This window comes from Myotis lucifugus, unplaced genomic scaffold (genome assembly GCF_000147115.1).
Source record: "Myotis lucifugus unplaced genomic scaffold, Myoluc2.0 scaffold_210, whole genome shotgun sequence".
Taxonomy (NCBI): Eukaryota; Metazoa; Chordata; class Mammalia; order Chiroptera; family Vespertilionidae; genus Myotis; species Myotis lucifugus.
This window is the reverse complement of record NW_005871258.1, coordinates 2150531-2174991: the sequence shown is the minus strand read 5'-3', so window position 1 is coordinate 2174991 and position 24461 is coordinate 2150531. Positions and strand designations below refer to the sequence as shown.

At 41.6% G+C, this 24461-nt stretch overlaps 1 protein-coding gene across 3 annotated transcripts; it reads right to left on the bottom strand.

Annotated features, from left to right (window-relative positions):
• Positions 1 to 1492: 1492 nt before the first annotated feature.
• TXNDC9 (thioredoxin domain containing 9) lies at positions 1493 to 24151 on the bottom strand. 3 transcript variants are annotated; one of them, XM_023761484.1, is made up of 5 exons: positions 23973 to 24151; positions 18768 to 18975; positions 15048 to 15166; positions 5701 to 5955; positions 1493 to 2090 (listed from the first exon to the last, which is right to left on the bottom strand). In XM_023761484.1, exons 2-5 carry the CDS (start codon positions 18954 to 18956, stop codon positions 1976 to 1978), a joined length of 678 nt encoding a protein of 225 aa, XP_023617252.1. In that variant the 5' UTR covers positions 18957 to 18975; positions 23973 to 24151; the 3' UTR covers positions 1493 to 1975. The 3 variants fall into 3 exon arrangements, with proteins under 3 accessions (XP_023617252.1, XP_006097802.1, XP_014318963.1); XM_006097740.3 differs by having other exon boundaries at positions 1493 to 2093; positions 23973 to 24149; XM_014463477.2 differs by having other exon boundaries at positions 1493 to 2093; positions 18768 to 18978; positions 23973 to 24099.
• Between the last annotated feature and the right edge of the window lie 310 nt (positions 24152 to 24461).

Genomic DNA, 24461 nt, shown 5'->3' with positions numbered 1-24461 from the left:
CCAAGTCCAGAAAGTTTGATATGGTTATTTTAAAGTAATTTCTCTTTTCTTTATTAATATTCTCTATTTGATGGCATATTATCTATACCCCCCGCATGGTTCTAGTCTTAAAAATTTGTAACAGCTGCTTGAAGCTTTTGTACTTTCTAACATCTGGGCCTACTCAAAGGGACCTCCTTTTTGCTTTTTGCTCCCTGTCCGGTCAGTTTCCTGTTTCTTTGCACACCTTGTACTTTCTTGTTGGGAGCTGGACACTTAAATACAGCAGCTCTGGGCGCTCATCCTCCCCTCCAGGGCTTGTTTGCTTATTTGTTAGAGCCATAGTTGGACTTATTTCAGTGAAGTCCACTTACCCCGCAAAGTGAAGCTTCTGATGGGCATGCCCTGTTGCTGACTCCCCTCCAACCCCAATGGGTGTCAATAGGGCTCTCTATTGTTCATTTCCCTGATCTCCTTGTAAGGGTTTTAGTTGGCCAGCTTCTACTGTTATCACACTCTATTAACATCCACTAATTCTAGCAGACCATTCTATGATTTCTGACAAGCCCTGGGGTATATATTGCTGCACAGTTTGATCCAATTAAATTCAGGCACTTGTAGTCTTTGAGGCCTGTTCCAACCTTAGGGATACTTTTGGCTGCCATGTTAATTCTGTTAAAAGCTCTCACCTTTTGCTTGTTATCATGGACTCCCACTCCAAATCTCCTCTGTCTACAGTAGAATCCTTAAACTCCTCTTTAACTCTGCTTTAGTCCCTTTAGGGAACGCACCCCATGAAAGCTGTCTTGATAGTCCTGCTTCTACTGGGTAAAGCCTCTGTGCTTCCGCCCGTAGCTGGGGGTAGGAGAGTAGCCCGATTTTCTAGGGATCATACCTGTGGTGTTACAAGTAGAGCAGTGAGTGGTAGCCCCTGGTGTCTGCTTGCCTGTCGGTGTATGGAACCTCCATCCTAATCACTACTGTCCCAGTTTAAGAGAAAGCCAATTGTGAATCTCAATGGGTTTATGAGTGAGCTGGGGCAACAGTGATTAGGAAACAGTCCGCTTGGTCTGCCATTCCCAGGGTTGATCTGTGCTCCAAGTGGGGACTGGGTAGAAGAGAAAGGGAGCAGTCTGCTCCTCTCAGGGAGGAACTGCAGGCTGAGATTGGGAGCCAGGGGAAGGAAGGGGGTGGGGTCATGGCGCAAATAGCAGAGACTTACCTTTCTTTACCAAGAGTAAGAATTTCTTGAATAAATATTTTTGTTTGCTTTATGCTCTTATGACAATTTCAGAGACTTTAATTTTTAAAAATATAATATTTATAAGTTATGGTTGTTTCAATGAGTCTGTAGATCTCCTCATGTTGCCATTCCAACGTGCTTCCTGATTTTTTAAATGCATATCTTAAAATACAAGCAATCAGGACCCTTGAAATAAGGCAATATGCTCACAACCTGAAAAAGTTCTCCTCTGCCATCAGCTGATTCAACATCAACATGCAGCACACAGAATAAATAAGCAGCTCTTTAATAGTTATGCAAACATATTCCAGACGTGAAGTGTTTATCATTCATTTACAAGTGCAGTCTGTTACACCAATAATTGTTATTTGACCTGTTGTATAAAGTAAATAATGCATGAGAATTAGTCCTGAAATAGTTCCTTGAATTTGTTTCCAATCCAGTGAATTAAAAAAAAACCACAACTGTGAATGGCATAAAGACATAAAAATCATATTGTGATAAAATCAATTGCAAAAATAGAGAATCCAGATCCTACCCAGATAATTTAAGAACTCAGCAGTTTTCCTCAATTTAAACGTGAGCTCCACAGAGAAAATATTAAAGATGTCTTTCAATGTGATGCAACTGTATAAAACTAGAATATGACCATTAGATGACCAATGTATCAAAACCAACAGAATTTAGAAAACACATCTAATTCTAAAGTAAGCAGAAATAAAAAGACACTTTACAAAGAATTATAACTGCTCCCTAATCATCATCAGAGTCCGAATCATATTTCTTTCCTCGGATAGTTTTCTTTTCCAGCTTTGTGAAGTTTGTTCCAATTTTCTTTTGGCTCTGAAATGGTGGCTCCATTAAATTTCCACTGAAAATAAAGCAAATATGAAAAGCACTTATTCTTTATGATTTAGTACAGAAAAATCTTTTTTTTTTCCTCTCATTGTAACGTATGAAAGAGTAAATTTTTCTTTAAAATGCTGGTGTCAAGGAAGAGTACCTATTTATTCATACTGATGGTTAATAGTGATAAACCTTACTTTGTACTACTAAATGTTTTAGATCAATGTTTTATTTTCTCTTGTATCATTAACTGCTGATTAACATTTCACAGGATGCCAACAGAATTTCTGACGGAAAAACAAAGAAGAAAATCAAATGTTTTTTCTCATCTGTTTTGGATATGCTGAACCTTTTCACAGTGAAAAGGACACAAAAAATGGTGCTGTATTTTGATAGCCTGTTATGACAGGTTCGATTCTGTTTAACAACCTTTAATGTTTAGATTTCTACAGACATCATCAAAACTCATGGAATTTATTATAATTAACCAGAACTGGTGTGAAACTCTTTTTCAATGATGCTTGAGAATGATGCTTCAGAAATGAAATACGACAATTTCTTTTTTCAAAAATATCTGGGAGTTACCTAGCACCTAGATCTTGTTTGTTTAAAATTCTTTATTGTTGAAACTTTTACATGTCTCTTTTTTCTCCCACTGACCTCTCCCTGCCCGCTCCCACTCCCTAGCACAAGCCCCTACCCCCCTATTGTCTGTGTCCATTGGTCATGCTCATATGCATGCATAAAACTCCTTTGGTTGATCTCTTACCCACCCCCACTCCCCTGCCTTTCCCCTGAGGTTTGACGTTCTGTTTGATGCTTCTATGTCTCTGGATCTATTTTTGTTCATTGGTTTATGTTGTTTATTATGTTCCACAAATGAGTGAGATCATGTGATACTTATCTTTCTCTGACTGGCTTATTTCGCTTAGCATAATTCTTATCCAAGGATATGTTTTTATTGGTTTTAGAGAGAGGAAGGGGGGGAGAGATAGAGAGGAAGAGAGAGAGAGACATCGATGTGAGAGAGACACATCGACTGGTTGCCTCCCATATGTGCCCTGACCTGAGATTGAACCCACAATCTAGGTATGTACTCTGAGCAGGAATTGAACCTGCAACCTTTGGGACGATGCCCCAACCAACTGAGCCACTGGGCCAAGGCTAGATCTTGGTTTTGAAATATCACTTGCCACTGAAAGGAACCATGGCTCCTTGGAGTAAGAGCCAATTCTAGGGAGAGTAGAACATGAGTACCCATAAAACATCTTATTTGTATCAGAAAGCAAGTGCTCAAACACTATGGGGACATGACCAAAGGATATAGAAGCCTGTATGAAAGGGGCTCTCACTGGTCAAACCTGGGGCAATTTGAACTTGAAAGCAAATAATAATAGCAACAGAATATAACCCATTGAATAAAATAATCTACAGCCCATTCTAATATAAGTAAACAAGTAAAAATTAATGTGAGATATGTAAAAGTTCTTCCTTAAATCACCATTTGGCCTGGTAGACAACTGGTTAACCAGTGCTCAGTTATCCTCACCAGAAATGAGACAAACCATCATATGCCTCCTGATATGGTGCACTAAGAAGGAAGAATACATCACTTCTATGATATGCCTGTGAAAAAATGCATAATCTGAATCTAAACTTGAAACATTAGACAAACCCCGTTGGCGGATGCTCTGTAAAATAACTAGCTTGGACTCTCCAAAATATCACAGTACCGAAAAACAAATGAAGGGTAACAGGTTGTGACATGTTAACGAAAACTAAAAACACGTGAACTCCAAGCAGTGCATTTTTTGATATGTAGGGCATTACTGGAATTTGAATAAGGTCTATAAATTACCTCAAGTTCCTGTTTTAATAATTGTACTGTGATTACATAAGAGAATGTCATTGTTCCTAGAAAATATACACAAAAGTATGTAAAGGTACAATACATCTACAATTTCCACTCAAATGGTTCTGAAGAAAAAAAAAATTAAGATAAAGCAAATATAAAGTGTTTAAAATAGGGAACATGAGTGAAGGGTATATGAGCATCATTTGTATTATTTCCAAACTGTTTAAAGTTTGAAATCATTTCAAAATAAGTGATTTTACTTAATATTAATATTTTGTTTACTATTAAGAAAATAATACCTAAAACTCCCAAATCAACTTCTACGATGTAGGAATCATTTAGACATGTGTAGGAAAGATTCAGAGGAAAAGGGGTAGAGAAGTGAAAAGGCGAGAAAGGACTCTCTATTGATTGAAAGGCACAATGACTGTGGAATGACAACTGCAGTTTTACCAACTATTCTTGCAAATCAAGAACAGGCACAAAGGGCCCGGTCAGTTTGGCTCAGTGGTTGAGCATCAACCTATGAACCAGGAGGTCATGGTTTGATTCCCGGTCAGGGCACATGCCCGGGTTGCAGGCTTGATCCCCAGTAGGGGGCGTGCAGAAGTCAGCTGATCAATGATTCTCTCTCATCACTGATGTTTCTATCTCTCTCTCCCTCTCCCTTCCTCTCTCTGAAATTAATAAAAATATATTAAATAATAATAATAAAAGAATAACAACAAAAAAGAACAGGCACAGAGGCTCTGGATGGTGTGGCTCAGTTGTTAGAGCATCAGCCCACACACCATAGGGTCATGGGTTGTAGGTTTGATTCTAGTCCTGGTTGGGGGCATGTGTGGGAGGCAACCAATTGATGTCTCTTTCTCCCTCTCTATTTCCCCTACCCACTTCTCTCCCTCCCTTCTAAAAATCAATGGAGCCCTGGCTGGTATGCTCAATGGTTAGAGCACTGGCCTGTGCACTGAAGGGTTACAGGTTCGATTCCTGGTCAAGGGCATGTACCTGGGTTGTGGGTTTGCTCTCTGCCTCTGGTTGGGATGCATGTGGGAGGCAACCAGTCGATGTGTCTCTATCACATTGATGTCCCCCCACCCCTACCCCCTTTCTCTTCCTCCCTCCCTCCCTCCCTTCCATTTTCTCTCTGAAAAGCAATGGGAAAAGTATCTTCTGGTGAAGATTAACAAAAAAAGAACAAGCACAAAGGGCAAAATGATATGCTATAATTTGTGGAATTAGATAAATTATCTGTCTGGAGAAATGGACAAAGAGATGAATGAAAAAAGGAAGTTGGATTTTAGATGGTTTTCAAATTGAGACTGTTCCCCATTGTAAGTAATTTAAGCTAAGCATGGAAATGAGATTCTGTGTATTTTATCTGATTCTGCAAATGAGACAGGAATATACATTAAAATCTAATGTTTGAAAGTCACTATCAATTTGAGTAATCTGGTTTAAACCAGGGAAGAGTTCATTCTGGGTGTCATTTTGGGTTTCCAGGTTATACAGAATTAGATGCAATAGGATCTGTTAGGTTGAGAACTTTTATAGCTAGGTGTATTCCAAGACTCACTTTTATCCACGACTGATTTTTGCTGTGAGGTCATGCTAATAACGTACACTTTAAGAAATATGCTCTTCCTTTGTGAAAGTTCTTCTACATGTCAGCCAAAAGATCTTAGTTCCATAAAATAAACGTCAACATAAAACAATCTTCTCTAAAAAATCACTGAAATGTGAATTAAAATAAGTCTTTTATTTTGTTAAAAGTTACCTGTAATTGATAATATCAGAGCAACCAAGCCGCCACTCTAAAGTTTCCGTGGTGAAGTCATCTGTATTTCCTAGGTCAGTAAATCCAGCGACGTAATCCTGCGTTTTCCCATCTTTCACCAGTGCTAGTGTGGGGATGACTTTGATCTTCAGTCTCTCACAGAGGAAAGGTGCTTTTTCCACATTCAGCTTCAAAAATTTGGTCTCCAGATGTTTCTTGGACAATATTGCTAAATGTTTGTCTAGTATTTTACACCTGTAAATAATAAATATAGAAAATCAAAACCCAAAACAACAGAGTTCTTCTTAAAGATAAATGCCATTAAGTAAAGTACACCTGATTTTATAGTTTATCTGTTTGAGTCTCATACTTTGGTAGCCAACTGGTGCTTGTGTCAGGTGATCTCACTTCCATTTCAGAGGTAGCTGCCTGATTATGAGGCAGAAAAACAATGTAGTATTCTAAGAAGTCAGATTTGCTTTAATGACATTTATAAAAAACATTCAATATATGCCTTAAATTGTAAGTGCTTCACAAAGTTGTCATGTTCGTGATAAAAACAAAAAATTGTAATTTCTTTTATGCATGATTCCTGGTATCTTATACAGGAAGCTTGAAGGGTGACAAATCTAAACTTGATGGAACTTGGAGAGACTTCCAGAATTAGAAATGTGCATCTGGCCCTGACCGGTTTGGCTCAGTGGATAGAGCGTCGACCTGCGGACTCAAGGGTCCCAGGTTCGATTCCGGTCAAGGGCATGTACCTTGGTTGCGGGCACATACCCAGTGGGGAGTGTGCAGGAGGCAGCTGACCGATGTTTCTCTCTCATCGATGTTTCTAACTCTCTATCCCTCTCCCTTCCTCTCTGTAAAAAAATCAATAAAATATATTAAAAAAAAAAAAAAAGAAATGTGCATCTGGTGCCATATGTGCAAGTGCCACTGAGAAGTAACACTTCTAGCTGTAAATATGTCATTATGGTTTTAGAAAATGAAAATACCAGAAGTAACTTCCATTAAGCCATCTTCTAAAGAGAAAAATGGAAGTGACATTTTCTTTAAACTAGGATGTATTTAAACTGGTCAATCCTCTAGTGTTTCTGAAACAGACTATTGTAATAATCTTTTTGAGCAGTAGCTCTTCACCATTGGTATTCATTACATCGAACTTTTAAAATATACAGATGGATCAAAATTCCCTGGGAGTGTGGCTGGAAACATGCAGGTGATGCTCATGCCCAATACAGATGAGAACCACTGCTTTGGATGCCTAAGACACTAGATGCTTCAGAGTTGTTTTTACCAGGCTTTTGGGGTACTCCAGAGTTGTAGCTTTTCCTGAATTAGGTTTGGGCCTAGGGAATTTCTGATAAATTTAATGTCTCATTACTTTTCCTCTGAACGTATCTTTTCATATATCACCCTGAAGTCCAGCAATGAAATTTTAGTGAAAATGGTAGAACTAATTATTATTATTATTGTTGTTGTTTTTAAACATCTTTTTATTGATTTTAGAGAGGAAGGGAGAGGGAAAGAGAAAGAGAAATGTCAATGATGAGAGGGAATCATTGATCGGCTGCCTCCTGCACACCCCCTACTGGGGATGAGCCTGCAACCCTCGCATGTGCCCTTGACTGGAATGGAACTCGGGACCCTTCAGGCCACAGGCCAATGCTCTATCCACTGAGCCAAGTGGGCTAGGGTGAGAAGTAATTATTAAATGGTTTTGAATGAAGCTCAAAATAAAGGATAAATAAACCATTATGTGAGAAATATGTTCCTGAACATTTGTATATAAATCAACTCCATGGTTTTATTTGAGTAATAAGGAACATTTTATTTGTTGCCTTTTAATTATTTTTATTACTCAAAAAAGCTTCATTTTTCTTATTTAGCTTTTTGACTCTGTGCTTGTGCCCTCAACACGTTACAACAATTTCTTGTTCCTCAATAAGGAAAGCACGTTTGATCCTGTCACAGACACATTTAGCACACATAGATCCACCACAAGCTCTGTTAGACAACCTCCCTAGAACTTTAGGTCTCACAGTGCAAACTCCACGAAGCAGGCCTAGCCACAGGCCACATGCAGACTTTGGTGCTTTCCCAACCTTCTTGGTATAAAGGGGAACAATTCTATTACCAGGGGTTCGGGACAGCCTATGTTCTGTTAGAGGCTGTATTGTTAGAGTCCGGCTGGTATGTCAAAACCACTGGACCATTTGAAGGCTTGAAGATACCATCCCCAGAAGAGATGGAATTTTTAAAAACAATTTCATTTTTATTGACTTTAGAGAGAGAGAAGGGAGAGGAAGTAAGAAAGAAACATCGATTGTTTGCTTCCTGCATGCACCCTGACGGGGATCGAGCCTGTAACCCGGAACGTGCCCTGACTGGGAATCAAACTGGCGACCTCTTGCATGGGACAATGCTCAACCAATTGAGCCACACTGGCCAGGGCTGGAACCTATTTTAAATAAGACTTTGCATCATTTGTCAATTAATCCATTTTTTAAAAATACAGAAGCTGCAGTCATGGTGTAGTTAAAATAGCATTAGGCTTAAAACCTATTATCATTTAGTAACTGCATGACATTAGGTGAGCCACACATGAAGCATGTACCTACTTGCCTCAAAGGGTCACTGTGAGTGTTCTGGGATTTTACACATGAAAGTGTACAGCCTATTATGTGCTAGGAACTTAGAAATATATACATACCTAATGATTTAAATTTTGATTTTTCAGTTTTAAGATTAGTACTCCTGGTGCTGCACTGTGTATGTATCCATCAAATATATTTACTAAGCACCTACTATGTGTCAGCCATGGCTGCTCTAGGGCTAGGAATCCAAAACACAGTGGTCCACCTACAGGCAAACTCTACGCCTTCATAAAACAAGCTAGTGGTGAAAACATCTCATAAACAAGCGAGCACATCACATCATCTTACAGACTGATATGATATCAATATATCACTCGTCATCAACACCAGAGGTTGGCAACTTAGGAAGATGAATGCCCATGGGAGATGACGGCGTACCACAATGGCAGAGGGCTTCCTTGATACCCTTTACCTTCTCCCATTTCCCCTTAGTGCAGGGGTGGGGAACCCTTTATCTGCCAAGGGCCATTTGGATATTTATAACATCACTCACGGGGCACACAAAACACCAACTTAAAAATTAGCCTGCTATTTTGGTCAAACATTTAATTAACTCACCCCTAAATGCCTTGGCAGGGCCAGACCAAATGATTTCTCAGGCCTTACATGGCCTGAGGGCCAGATGTTCCCCACACCTGCCTTAGAAGATATTTCACCATTTCAATATTTTCTTTATTTTTATATTTTTAGTCAATAAGTCTCAAGCAATCAATCCATGAAAGATGTTAATTAATAGCCAACTTGTTGGGTGGTGAACCTAAGACAGGTCAATCTCAAGAAACAAGAAAAATCTCGAGACCCGGAAGATGGCGGCATAGGTAAACACCGGAGACTGCTGCCGCAAACAACCACTTCAAAAATACAACTAAAAGACGGAACGGACATCAACCAGAACCACAGGAAGGCTGGCTGAGGAGAGACTCTTCAACTAGAAGGAAAAACAACAGCATTACGAGGCTCAGAGGAGGCGCAGTGTGGAAAATTTAAAGGTACGGTGGTACGGTGGTGCGCGCGCAAAGCGGGCTGGTGGCTGAGGGCGCGGTTGTCATTTTCAATCAGGAGGGAGTCTCAGACTCTGGGCTACAGATCCAGGCGAGTCTCTAGGGACCCAGACTCAAACGGGAGAAGTGGGACTGTCTGGCTACGGTCCCTCCGAGGTTTGCAACGGTTGCTGGGACAGAGAGGCGGAGCCCCTGGGGACCTGGGGACGGACTGAGAGCAGCCATAGCTGCTCCCTCCCCCCGCCCTGTTGAGCCCGCCCCGCCCAAGCCCTGCGCAGAGCCATTTGCCAGATCGCCTCAGGCAAAGGCTAGATTAGCACCTCCCCAGAGGACAGAAGTTTTCCACACAGCTGATTCTCACAGCCAGTCGGCCTGGTGGTCAAATCCCTCTAGTATTAACTACAACAATTAAGGCTTAACTAGAACAAGACTGTACACAAAGACCACAAGGGGGTGCACCAAGAAAGCATAAAAGATGCGGAGACAAAAAAACATGACAGAAATGGAGGATATGGAGCTAAAAATCGCAATTTTGAGGGCTTGCAATAAACTTGAGCAGAGCCTCACGAAAACTAATGAGACCCTCGATGCTATGATAAAGAAACTAGAAAGTAAGCATACATGGACTGAAATAAAGAATATTATACCCAATAGCAGACCAGAGGAGCACAAGAATCAAACCAAAGATTTGAAATGCGAAGAAGCAAAAAACACCCAACTGGAAAAGCAAAATGAAAAAAGAATCCGAAAGTGTGAAGATAGTGTAAGGAGCCTCTGGGACAGCTACAAGCGTACCAACATCAGAATAATAGGAGTGCCAGAAGATGAGAGACAGCAAGATATTGAAAACCTTTTGAAGAAATAATGGCAGAAAACTTCCCCCACCTGGTGAAAGAAATGGACTTATAGGTCCAAGAAGCACAGAGAACCCCAAACAAAAGGAATCCAAAGAGGACCACACCAAGACACATCATAATTAAAATGCCAAGAGCAAAAGACAAAGAGAGAATCTTAAAAGCAGCAAGAGAAAGAGACTCAATTACCTACAAGGGAATACCCATACGACTGTCAGCTGATTTCTCAACAGAAACTTTGCAGGCCAAAAGGGAATGGCAAGAAATATTCAAAGTGCTGAATACCAAGAACCTACAACCAAGAGTACTTTATCCAGCAAAGCTATCATTCAGAATTGAAGGTCAGATAAAGAGTTTCACAGATAAGGAAAAGCTAAAGGAGTTCATCACCACTAAACCAGTATTATACGAAATACTGAAAGGTATCCTTTAAGAAGAGGAAGAAGAAAAAGGTAAAGATACAAATTGTGAACAACAAACATGCATCTATCAACAAGTGAATCTAAGAATCAAGTGAATAAATAATCTGATGTACAGAATGAACTGGTGATTATAATGAATCAGGGACATAGAAAGGGAATGGACTGACTATTCTTGGGGGGGAAAGGGGAATGGGAGATGCGGGAAGAGACTGGACAAAAATCATGCACCTATGGATGAGGACAGTGGGTGGGGAGTGAGGGCGGAGGGTGGGGCGGGAACTGGAAGGAGGGGAGTTATGGGGGGGAAAAAAAAGAGTAACAAATATAATCTGAACAATAAAGATTTAATTAAAAAAAAAAAAGAAAAGAAAAATCTCAAATAAACTAACTTTACACTTAAAGGTTAACTAGAAAAAGAAGAAGAAAAGAAAGCCCAAATTGAGTAGCATGAAGGATAATAATAAAGACCAGAGGGGAAATAACTGAAATAGAGTCTAAAAAAATAATAAAAAGATCAATAAAACTAAGGGCTAGTTCTTTGAAAAGATAAATAAGATTGACAAACCTTTAATCAGACTCATCCAGAAAAAGAGAGAGAGGAACCAAATAAATAAAAATCAGAAATGAAAGAGGAAAAGTAACAATGTATACCAAAGAAATACAAAGAATTGTAAGAAAATATTATGAACAACTATATGCCAACAAATTAGGCAATCTGGACAAAATGGATAAATTCCTAAAAACATACAGTCTTCCATAACTGAATCAGGAAGAGTCAAGAGCATCTGAATAAACAGATTACAACTAGTAAAACTGAAGTAGCAATCAAAATATGACTCAGGGCTTAGAGCATCGGCCCACAGACTGAAGGATCTCAGGTTTGATTCTGGTCAAGGGCATGCAGGCTCGATCCCCGGGCATGCAGGCTCGATCCCCGTGGCTGCAGGCTTGATCCCCGGCCCCTGGTTGGGGCACGTGCAGGGTGTTTCTCTCTCTCTCTGTCTCTCCCTCTCCCTACCACTCTCTCTAAAAATCAATGAAAAAAAAATATCCTGAAGTGAGGATTAACAAAAAGAAAACAACAACAAAATATCCAACAAACAAGAGTCCTAGACCAGCTGGCTTCACAGATGAATTTTACCAAACATTCGAAGAACTAACACGTATCTTTCTCAAACTATTCCAAAAAATTCAAGAAGAGGGGAGACTCCCAAGTTCATTTTACAAAACCAGATAAAGACACTACAAAGAAAGAAAATTATAAGCTAATATCCCTCATGAACATAAATGCTAAAATTTTTAATTAAAGCAAACTGGATCCAGCAATACAGTGTAAAAGATTATACACTATGATCAAGTGAGATTTATTCCAGGATTCAAGGTTGGTACAATATACACAAACCAATTAATGTGATATACCATATAAACAAAATGAAGGATAAAACCACACGATCATTTCAAAAGGTGCAGGAAAAGCATTTGATAAAATCCAGCACCCATTTATGATAAAAACAAAACAAAACAAAACAAATCAGCAAAATAGAGGGAACATACTTCAACATAATGAAGGCCATATATGAAAACCCACAGCCAACATCATACTCAATGGGCAAAAACTAAAAGCATTCCCTTTAAGATCAGGAACAAGACAGGGTTATCTGCTTTCACCACTCTTACTCAACATAGTACTGGAAGTCCTAGCCACAGCAATCAGATAAGAAGAATAAATAAAAGGCATCCAAGTGGAAAGGCAAAAGTAAAACTGTCATTATTTGCAAGTGACATGATACTGTATATAAAAAACCCTAAAGATTTCACCAAAAAACTACTAGGAGTTGATTACATTTAATGAAGGATGTAAAAGACATATTCTTGGAAAATTGTAAGACACTGAAGAAAGAAACTGAAGATACAAATAAGTGGAAACATATGCCATGTTCATGGATAGGAAGAATTAACATAATTAAAATGTTCATAGTACCCAAAGCAATATAGATTCAACACCAATTCCAATCAAGATACCAATGGCTATTCACAGAAATAGAACAAATATTCCAAAAATTTACATGGACCCAAAAAAAGGCTCCAAATAGCAACAGTGATCTTGGGAAAGAAGAACAAAGTTGGAGGAATCACCCCACCTGACATCAAACTATACTACAAGGCCACAGTAATCAAAACAGCATGGTACTGGCATAAAAAGACATATTGATCAATGGAACAGAATAGAGAGCCCAGGAATAAATCCATGCCTTTATAGTCAATTAATATTTGACAAAGGAGGCAAAAACTTACAATAAGGTAAAGGTAGTTTAATCAATAAATGGTGTTGGGAATACTGGCCAGATATGTACAAAAAATGAAACTAGACCACCTTCTTACATCATACACAAGAATAAGCTCAAAATGGATTAAATATTAAATCTTAGAATCAAAACCAAACCAAAACATTTTTGCACAGCAAAGGAGACCATCAACAAAATGAAGATAACCCAATGAATGGGAGAACATATTTGCCAAAGATATATCTGATAAGGGGTTAATATCCAAAATTTATAAAGAATTTATAAAACTCAACACCAAAAAAACCCCAAACAATCCAATTTAAAAATGAGCAAAGGACTTAAATGGACACTTCTCCAAAGAAGACATATAGATGGCCAATAGACATATGAAAAGATGCTCAAGATCACAAATCATCATTAGAGAAATGTAAACTAAAACCACAATGAGATGTCACCTCACACCTGTTAGAATAGCTATCAACAATAAATCAACAAACAACAAGTGCTGGGGAGGATGTGGAGAAAAGGGAACCTTGTTCGTTCACTGTTGGTTAGAATGCAGACTGGTGCAGCCACTGTGGAAAGCAGTATGGAGTTACCTCAAAAAAAAAAAAAAATGGAAGTGCCTTATGACCTATGATTCCATTTCTGGGAATTTATCTGAAGGAAGCCAAAATACTAATTCAAAAGAATATGTGCACCCCTATGTTCACAGTGCAGCATTATTTACAATAGCCAAGACATAGAAGCAGCCCAAGTGTCCATCAATAGATGAGTGGATAAAAAAGCTGTAGAGCTCTAACCGGTTTGGCTCAGTGGATAGAGCGTCGGCCTGTGGACTGAAAGGTCTCAGGTTCGATTCCGGCCAGGGGCATGTACCTCGGTTGCGGGCACATCCCCAGTAGGAGGTGTGCAAGAGGCAGCTGATCGATGTTTCTCTCTCATTGATGTTTCTAACGCTCTATCCCCTCTCCCTTCCACTCTGTAAAAAATCAATAAAACATATATAAAAAAAAATTAAAAAAAAAAAAGCTGTAGATACCTTTATACAGTGGAATACTACTGGGCCATAAAAAGGAAATCTTACCCTTTGCAACAAAATGGATGTACCTGGAGAGCATTATGCTAAGTGAAATAAGCGAGTCAGAGAAAGGCAAATACCATATGATTTTACTCATATGTGGAATCTAATGAACTAACAAGCAAAATAGTGACAGACTCACCGAGAGTAGGCTGACAGCTGGGAGTGGGGGGAGTGGAGTGGAGGTATTGAGCCAAAAAGAAAAAAAGAAAAGAGAAAAAAACTCATGGACAGGAATAACAGTGTAGTGACTGCTGGGGGTGAGAGGGGGTTAGGGGGTGGGTGGGTAGGAGGAATGGGTGGAGGGAGGTGGAAGGAGGTAGAGGAGGGTAAAGGAGGGATAAATGGTGCTGGACGGAGACTTGATTTGGGATGGTAAACACAATACAGTGTACAGACTACATGTTGTAGAATTGTGCACCTGAAACCTGTATAATTTTGTTAACCAGTGTCACTCCAATAAATTCAATAAAAAGAAAAAGAAAAAGAAAAAAAGTAGAGAAATTCTTGTTGCACTGATAAAAAATTTAAGTATACATTTCTAAGGTGTTTTTATTTTTATTTTTTAAAATACATTTTTATTGATTTCAGAGAGGAAGGGAGAGGGAGAGAGATAGAAACATCAATGAGAAAGAATCATTGACTGGCTGCCTCCTGCACGCCCCCCACTGGCACATGCCCTTGACCGGAATCGAACTTGGGACCTTTCAGTCCGCAGGCTGACGCTCTATCCACTGAGCCAAACTGGCTAGGGCTCTAAGGTGTTTTTAAAGTTAGTAAATATATAATTCAGAAAACAGCCATTAATATAGAAATATTCTTGACTTTTAATAATGTTCACTTATACTTGTATATGTAACTGGTTTTTAAGTTAATCTTTAAAATAACAATTGCTTAACTTCAATGTACAGACACTTCTAGTACAAAGAAACAACTTAGAAAGTAGTTCCTTTTATTGTTCTTAATTTCTCTGTCAGTATACAGTATTTCTATTCAAACATCTCTCCATGTTTAAAAAGTCAGTGAAGGAAACAATGTTACCTGAATGTAGAGTCTCTGTAGAAATGGCAAACCACATTTTTACTCTCCTTGACTTCTTGAAAAAAGTCTCTCTCACTAGGGATTTCTCTGTATTCCCCATGTCCTTTTGAAAGCCATTCCTGATTTGAAGAAAAGGGAAATATTACACATGTGAAATATCTCTTTTAGTACCAGCTTATAGTGTGTGTACAAATCAGCACAATACAGGTGAGGCGATAGTTTACACTTGTGAATGTGTGAAACAGTTTATTCTTGTATTATTTAATTAGTGTATTATTTTACATAGGAACTACAAACTATTTTTGCCCTACCCTGTACTTTGTAATGTAGTTGATTTCATCCTGAAGAGAACGGAATTCCTGCCGAAACCGAGTTTGGCTCAGTGGATAGAGCGTCGTCCTGCGGACTGAAAGGTCCCGGGTTCGATTCCGGTCAAGGGCATGTACCTGGGTTGCAGGCACATCCCCGGTAGGAGATGTGCAGGAGGCAGCTGATCGATGTCATCGATGTTTCTAACTCTCTCTATCTCTCTCCCTTCCTCTCTGTAAAAAATCAATAAAATATATTAAAAAAAAAAAAAAAAAAAGAGAAAGGAATTCCTTTCAGTGACTTACTTTCCTATGTTTCTAGAGTCAATGCGAAAGTTGTGGGTACTAGCTCCACAGCACGGCTCATATTTATGACAATTACCTGTCTTGGTAACTTAGAATATATGTTTTATTAGAACTTTGAAAATAAAATTTTAGACTCATGAGACTTAGCATGTGCAATCCATTTAATTTCTCTGCACTCAAACTACTAAAATCAGAAGCATTTGATTCAAATTACTAAAAAGCTTTCATAAATAATGCTCATGAGAGAAAGCCAGCCTTTGGGGACAGGGGAAAAAAGAGGGGGGGGTTACTGCAGCTCCGATGCTCAGGGGCCCTGCTTCCCCTCGATGACCAGCAGGGAGAGGCAGGAACCTCTCTATACTGGTGGCCAATGGGCAGTATCCTAGAAGAAAGAGTTGTCTACTCAGTGTCCAGAAACAACAGAGATCTCCTAAGTCATGTAATCCAACTTCCCAAACCAAGATGCCAACCCTTACCAGGAGCCTGGCACACCTTCCAGCCTCTGACCTTTCCGGTGACAAGAAGCTTCTCCCCACAACGGGCAGCGTTTCCTCGTCAGGCAGTTAGTTTTAATAAAGGGGAACTGGGCTCGCAGGCAGAAGGCCTGCGCCTGAGTAACGGCTCTACTGCTTATCAGGCTATGAATTCTAATAACGTGTCTGAGCCCCAATGTCCTCATGTGTAACGTGGAGATCATGGAGCGTTTACCTCAGAGTAGTTGTGAAAATAAGGCAATCAACATGAAGATGAGTAAAACTGCCTGACACATGTGCTTAGAAAGCATTCGTATGTGTACTAGTACTAAGCTTGAGAAAGGTCTTCTCACACTGAAGTACCTGTATCTCTAACTTCGGTCTGTGGATCCCAGCTTGAACCTAAGATTAGAGAGAAAAGTGCTAATCTTTTCTTTACATGTTGGCCCTTCAAATATCACATCTCACCCATGTCCTCCCTTCTCTACACTGAATCTCCATTTCCTTTTGATTGTTTCTCACATGGAACAGTATCTAGACTTCCTCTTCTGGTTGTCCTCTGAACACAGTCTAATTCCTCCATGCTCTTTTAAAACGTGGCAGAGGTCTGAATGCAGCCTCCAGAAGGTCCAACTAGAAAGAGGCAGGAACACCATCTCCTTTCCTCCTCTGCACTTAAGCTAAAGCAGCCCAGGTGCAGTATCCATTTCACAATGGCTTCCATTGAGCTGACACTCACAGGAGGCCCAGATACCTTTTCCTTATGTGACATTTCTTTGGTAAAGCTCCTATAAACAGTTTAACCTCTCAAATACAATTCCTTAAAATGATATGTGACATTTCATGATTCCTTTCTTTACTTGCTGCTGGGGTTCTTGTCCAGCATCAAGAAGGGTTCAGGAATCTGGAAAAGGCACTGTGCGTAGATGACATAGAAATCCAGAGACTAATAGAGTCCGGAGACGAGATATAATTTTGAAAGGCATTGAGGGTTAGAGGACCTTCAGCTAAAGGGACTGAAGACTCCCTCCTTGTCTAGGACCCTTGTTTTTATTAACACAATTTGTCCTAAGGCAAGGTGGAGATAATACACTTCAAAGGGTAAGGTTTCAAAGGGCACAGAAGCATTGTCAGTTTGGGGAATAGCCTACGGCTGTTCAGGTGTTTGGCCAGGAGGAGGCAATAACATGTAGATTAAGATGCCCTTTAACTGTCTGGCAGCCACAATCAGTTTCCTATTCAGGTTTGGGGAAATGCCTTTAGCCATTCCCAACAGGTGACTACATGTGTGACTCAACCTTGTTGAGTCCCCAAGTTTCATCAACCTTTTGATGAAACTCTTAAAATTATGACATGCTGGAATTGGTTCCTAGCAACTTGCCAATGACCTGTGCACTTAAAACAGTATTTTTATTAAAATAGAAAATAATGAACAAAATTTTTGGAGGGCTCATCCTATTTCTTACCTTGTCCTTCTGCTCTCTACCTACGTCCTACGTCTCTAGCTGCCACAGTAGGGGGGTGCTTGGCTGACTGAGGAATATTGATTAACACAGGTCTATTAAGTACTTATGTCACTGTGTACACTGGTTTCCCCAATACCTTTGTGGATCAGAAAAATCAAAATTACTAAACAATCTATACTACTCTTTCAAAAAGAATGGCTATAAAAACCATTAAGGCTTCTTGCCTATTTCCTCAGAAAACATGTTAAAAAAATAAAATAAATAAAAAAGGATCTATTAAAATGCAGTAAAGCCCACCCAGTGTGGCTCAGTGGTTGAGTGTTGACCTATGAACCAGGAGTCACGATTCAATTCCTGGTCAGGGGCCCTGCTTCCCAAACCAAGATGCCAAACCAACACGCTTGGGTTGTGGGCTCGATCCCCAGTAGGGGGCGTGCAGGATGCAGCTGATCAGTGATTCTTTCTCATCACTGATGTTTCTATCTCTCTCCCTCCCTTCCTCCCTAAAATAAAAAAAAATGCAGTAAAAGCTCTAAAATAAGATCCTCTGAGTTACTCCATAACAAATTCATTTTAAATTGATTTGTAGGTTAATAAAGAAAGTCTAAAGGCTGCCTGCTTTAATTGGTTTTTAATTATAAATACTCAGCCTATTGTTTTTAAAACTGCTGGACATCTTCTTTTAAGACATTGAATATGTTCCTCACTGCAAATCAGGTAGATACAGAGTTCTACCAAAATACCCTCGTATGCCAACTTTTTTCTAGTTGAGCATTAGCAATGAGTAGTGTGTTTAACTCACAGCTAACTTATGACAGGCTGGCTTCACTATCTGAAAGGGAACCACTGCCTCCTGCTGCTGAAGTGCTCTTCCTAGTCCACTTCAACCACATACATCGAGCTCAGAAAATGATCCTGGGCACGTATTTCTTTTACTTGACTATAGACTATTACACTGAGCAGGCTAATTTTGAATGTGTCTTTAAAACTAATTTTTATCCAGCCAAATTTTTAATAGTGATAGGTAATTGGAGGTAAAAAAAAAAAAAAAAAGGAAAAAGAAAACACCTTAATAATGAGGACCTGTAACGTAACTACTGGCACATGTGTATATTTGCTAGGCGCACACTGTTAAAGTAATTTCAGAAAGCAGGGCAGGGAGGTTACTTGTTTCTGCTGTTGAGTTTTCTTTAGCGCCTTAAGTCTCTTTTCTTTGAGGAGTTCTAGTTCATCCTCGTCCATCTGATCCATTTTCTGAATTTCAGCATCCAAACGCTCTTCTACTAGTTTGGTGGTCTGAAGCAACTGATTTTCCAGGACTTTTGAAAACATGTCGACAGATGAATGAGCTTCCATTCTTTACAGTTCAGCCTTGCTGCTGGGGAGAAGGTTTACAAGGTTAGAAAAAAAAAGATGCAAATAAGTAAAGTTTTCTTTCTTATTTTAAAAAAATTCCAGCAAGTGCATAATTTATAGTTCACAAAGTGTTCTGCTGACAATCAAGCACTTCATGTTAGGCTTTTCAATAGATTATAGTCACAGCACTCAAAAACGATTTAGAGCAAAGTTTAGGTGCTCCTGAGTTAGTTTTTGTTTTATTATATGAAAGTAAAGATAAGTCTTTAAGAACATAACCACAGACCAGAGAAAAATGAGTAGTTGGGAGTTATAGTAGTTGGAGCTATAGCTAATGATATATACTGACAATCATTATTCTTTACCAAAGAAAGAGAAGCAAAATAGAAATGACTAAACTGTTGTAAGGTTGTACATATACACACAGATACCAAACTTTGCTTCAACACAGAGCAGAGTTGAGCAAAAGACACATTTTCATGGTCTCTGCCTAAATGATTTTCTTTTCTTTAACTCCTAAGGAAGGCGATTACAATGTATGTAAAGAATGATGCCTGGTGTTCCCTAAGCTTTGGTTTCCATTCCTTTTCTCCCATTACCTAACAAAATCTATGAGGCCACAGATTGATATTGATTTATTGACACTCAGTGTTCTTAGCTTTGATGTAAAACAATGTAATAGTCTATTTTTGACTTTTCCATCACTCTTCTATGTAAGATAGGAGTTTGTAAACATATTCTAATTCAGATTACAAAGGAAGATCTCAATTACATTGGTTTTAAAGAAATGTATTCCTGCCCTGGCCCAACAGCTCAAATGGTTAGAGTATCATCCCCATATGACAAGGTTGCAGGTTCAAACTCCTGGTCAGGGCACATACAAGAAGTAATCAACGAATGCATAAATAAGTGGAACAATAAATCAATGATTCTGTCTTTCTAAAAAAAAAAAAAAAGATAAAAAAATTCTTTCAAAAGAAATGTATTATTTCCCACCAGCAACAATCAGATGGCGATTTTTATGTGTACACCTGGATTACTACAGAAATATCTACACTAATAAAAGAGAAAAATGGTAATTGGCGTACGACCGCTACCCTTCCCATTGGCTAATCAGCATATCCTTATGCAAATTAACTGTCAGCCAAGATGGCGGCCGGCAGCCAGGCAGCTGGAAGCGAACATGAGGCTTGCTTGCTCCCGTGACTGCAGACTCCAACGTTCCTCGCCTGACTTGCAGGCCTCTGAGCTGGCAGTTTGAAACTTTGTAACAAATATAGCGGGCTGGGATCTCAGAGCTGAAGTTATACATTGTTTCGATTATAGAACTGAAACAAACCAGCGGAAGCCTCAGAGCTAGAGCCAGAGCTAAAGCTGGCCCAGAAGAAAAAAAAAAAAAGAAAAAAAGGAGTGGTTGGGAGCTTCAGTCAAAACCGCCAGCCTGAAAGCAGCCCTCAGTCCCTCACCCAGACTGGCCAGGCACCCAGTGGGGACCCCCCCCCTGAAGGGTGTGTGACCAGCTGCAAACAGCCATCATCCCCTCATCCAGGCTGGCCAGGCACCCCAGTGGGGACCCCCACCCTGATCTAGGACACCCTTCAGGGCAAACCAGCCGGCCCCCAGGCCTCTATCCTATATAGTAAAAGGGTAATATGCCTCCCAGCACCGGGATCAGCGGAGCCGCGAGGTCTCCTGGCACCAGATCAGCATGACAAGGTGCAGCGCCCAAAGCCCCTGATCGCCCTGCGGCTCTGTGTGTGACAGGGTGTGGCGTCCCAACCCCGTGATCGGCCCTGCTCTGTGTGTGACGGGGTGGCGCCCTAACCCCCCCCCCCCCCACGCCACGGGCCCTGCTCTGTGTGTGACTGGGTAGAGCCATAACCTCCCCATCGGCCCTGCCCTGAGTGTGACAGTGGTGGCGCCCCAACCCCCTGATCCGCCCTGCTCTGTGTGTGACAGGGAGCGGTGCCCTAACTCCCCTATCGGCCCTACTCTGTGCGTGACAGGGGGGAGCTCCCCAACCCCGATGGGCCCTGCTCTGTGCGTGACGGGGGCGGGGGGGGCAGTGCCCCAACCCCCTGATTGGCCCTGCTCTGTGCATCACAGGGGGTGGCGCCGAAACCTCCCCATTGACCCTGCCTTGAGTGTGATGGGGGTGGTGCCCCAACCCCCCAATCAGCCCTACCCTGAGCGTGACTGAGGGTGGCATCGCAACCTCCAAATCCACCCTGCTCTGTGCATGACAGGGGGCGGCGCCCCAACTCCCCAATCAGCCCTGCTCTGAGCCCGACCAGGGGCTGCACCTAGGGATTGGGCCTGCCCTCTGCCACCCAGGAGCAGGCCTAAGCCAGCAGGTCGTTATCTCCCGAGGGGTCCCAGACTGCAAGAGGGCACAGGCCAGGCTGAGGGACCCCCCCTTCCCCCCCCCCCCGAGTGCACAAATTTTTGTGCACCGGGCCTCTAGTAATTTATAATTTGCCTATCAAAGCAGGAGGCTGTTGCGTCTCAACTACTTACATGCATCTGCAAACACTAACGAAGCACTTTTATTTTTATTTTTTTTATTTTTTATTTTTTTAAAATATATTTTATTGATTTTTTACAGAGAGGAAGGGAGAGAGATAGAGAGTCAGAAACATCGATGAGAGAGAAACATCGATCAGCTGCCTCCTGCACACCTCCTACTGGGGATGTGCCCGCAACCTAGGTACATGCCCTTGACAGGAATCGAACCTGGGACCTTTCAGTCCACAGGCTGATGCTCTATCCACTGAGCCAAACCGGTTTTGACAACGAAGCACTTTTAAAAACCTGAAGGAGCCTGGCCGGTGTTCCTAAGTAGTCAGAGCTTCAGCCTGTGCACTGAAGGGTCTTGGGTTTGATTCCTGGTAAAGAGCACTACAGGGTTGCAGGTTCGATCCCCATTCAGGAGGCAACCAATCGATGTTTCTCTCTCTCTCTTTCCTCCCTTCTGCTCTCTCAAAAATTCACTGGAAAAAATATCTTCAGGTGAGGATTGACAAAAATATCTGAATAAACTGTGATCTCACCCACCAGCTTCTGTGGAAATGAAGATAGTCTTCCTGCAAACTTCACTTTTGATTCCTTTTTCTCCAAAGAAAAAGCAGTTGAAATGCACATTTCACTTCATCTTTGTATCTCTACAGCTAGCAATGTCAGGGGCACAGTAGGTGCTCAAAAAATATTTAACTTGCGCCCTGGTGTGGCTTAATGGATAGAGCACCGGCCTGCAGACTGAAGGCTCCTCCCTGGCCTGGGCCCTGGTCAGGGGCGCGTGCAGGAGGCAACCAATCGATGTCTCTCTCTCATGTTAATGTTTCTCTCTCTCTCTCCCTCTCTTCCACTCTCGCTAAAAATCAATGGAAAAAAATTAACTTTGAATGAACAAACTGTTAGTTCCTCAAGTGCTATAAAATTTTAAAGGAGCTGTATTTTATATATAGCAAAATAATTTTACACTCCCTACCTTCCAAGGAAAATGTCAGTGAGACTGTGACTTTCCAGGGGCTAGGTGAGGCAGAAAACTGAATACTAAAGTCTGACTTGCTTGTCAGAACCAAGCAAGTTCTTACCAGGGGCATATAGAATTGATACCAGACACAATGGGTCAGAGGCTGCCTGTCACTACTTGAGCCAAATTAAGCAGAGACAGGGTTGAATCATCAATGAGCGCTTATTCCAATAATGCCGGCAGTTTGGGGAGAGCAGTCGGTCACCTGGAAATTCTGCTCTGACTCCCATCACCAGTGGGCTGATTTTATTACGAGGTAAAAGAAAACGGCGTGTAGCTGCGAGCTGCAAGTGTAACAGGGCAAGGGAGGGTCTGGTCTGCAGTCCGGCCTACAGGAGCTCAAAGTCTGATAACAAGGTGGCTAATCTTCTTTCTTTTTTCTTTTTTAAAGCTTTATTTATTTATTTATTTTTAGTCAATCCTCACCTGAGGATATTTTTCCATTGATTTTTTGGGGGGAGGAGAGTGGAAGGGAGAGGGAGAGACAGAAAGAAACATCGATGCGAGACACATGGATTGGTTGCCTCCTGCACGAACCCCGACCAGGACGGGGAAACCTGCAACCAAGGTATGTGCCCTTGACTGGAATGGAACCCGGGACCTTTCAATCCACAGACCAACGCTCTATCCACTGAGCCAACCGCCTAAGGCGGCTAGTCCTCTGTGATGCTACAAGTAGTCCAGCCCATTCCCGGGACTGGAGAATGGTCAGCCGTCCCGAAGCCAACTCCCGGAGGGGGTCAGGGTCCGGGTACCGCAACCAAATCAAAGAGTGTCCTGTCCTTGGTCTGTTTTTAAAATGTATTTCTTTTTACAGCCGTGTTGTTGTCTTTTTGCAACAGATCCTATAGTTTCCCGGAGTCTGTAAGAAAACCTCCTATCTATAGTTAGTAAGGTGAGTAATTATTAAACAACTGTGGCTCTATTCTTATTAAGTGCCCTTCCCCCTTTCAGGATGAATTCAGAATTTAATGCTGCGATAATTTGGAGCGAAGTGATTAACGAGCTGCGGGGGAGGGGCAGGTGATGGTGTTCACACATTGAAAGGGGTAAGGTCAGGTTTAGCAATCCTGATAACTCTCTATTCTTTAAGCCACAAGCCGCGGATTCCTCCATTTTTCAGCTCCACTGGGACGGTGGGAAAGGACTTGTTCTCCAATTACCTTACCACTTCCTGGATCCGCCTACGTGCGCCCTCCCAACCAACCCAGAGGCCTCCTCCTCAACCGAGAACAGGACCTTCCCAAGGAATCGTCCCCCAAGGTATCCTGCCACTCCCCGAGCCACCCGGGAACAGACGAGGGCGGAGTTCAGCTGGCCCTCGCCTTCAACGCCTCCCGAGGCGCAGGCTCCAAACTGTCACAACAGCTCTGACACCGGCACCGGGGCCGCGCCCCTCCCCCGCCTGGAAGGCTGCTGAGCGGCGGCGTCTCCGTGAGCACTGGGCCGCGGCGGCCGTTTTTTCCACACCATCCCTGCCTCACCTGAGCTCTCGGTGATCCCTGAGAAGGGACGGACCAGCGGCTCCAGAAGCACAGTCCACCCTGGCTTCAGCTTCGCAGCAGCTGCTAATGGCTGCGAACCAGCCGTCACTTCCGCCTCTAGATTGGCTGAGGCGCGCTTACGCTTTACAGCGTGCGACGCCGGAGGAAGTGACGGGGGAGGAAGGCGGGCGAGAGGCTGGAGCTGACGTGTGGCCCCGTTTCCGGTCCGGGGTTTAAACAGCCCAGAGGGCGCGGGAGCAAAGTATGCTGGGAGTGGTAGTTTTTTAGTGCTCAGCTGGAGTCTGTAGGCTCTGGACCTCAGGATACATGTTATGTCAGAAATCAGATAGCCACGCTCTTGCTCAGGAGTGACACTCCAACTTCGTTTCCATCCTGTCTATGGAACATTAAAAAAGTTGAATTGTAACATACAGCATGATTAGCTTGTATGTAGTTAACACTCGTAATGTCACGGACCAAATACAGTTA

Excerpts from the sequence above, each read along its gene's own strand:
- TXNDC9 (XM_006097740.3), bottom strand. The coding sequence starts at position 18,956 with ATGGAAGCTCATTCATCTGTCGACATGTTTTCAAAAGTCCTGGAAAAT. Across the intron at positions 15,167-18,767 it reads AAACTCAACAGCAGAAACAA|GAATGGCTTTCAAAAGGACA; the intron begins GTAACCTCCCTG and ends TCTTCAAATCAG. Across the intron at positions 5,956-15,047 it reads TACAGAGACTCTACATTCAG|GTGTAAAATACTAGACAAAC; the intron begins GTAACATTGTTT and ends TATTATTTACAG.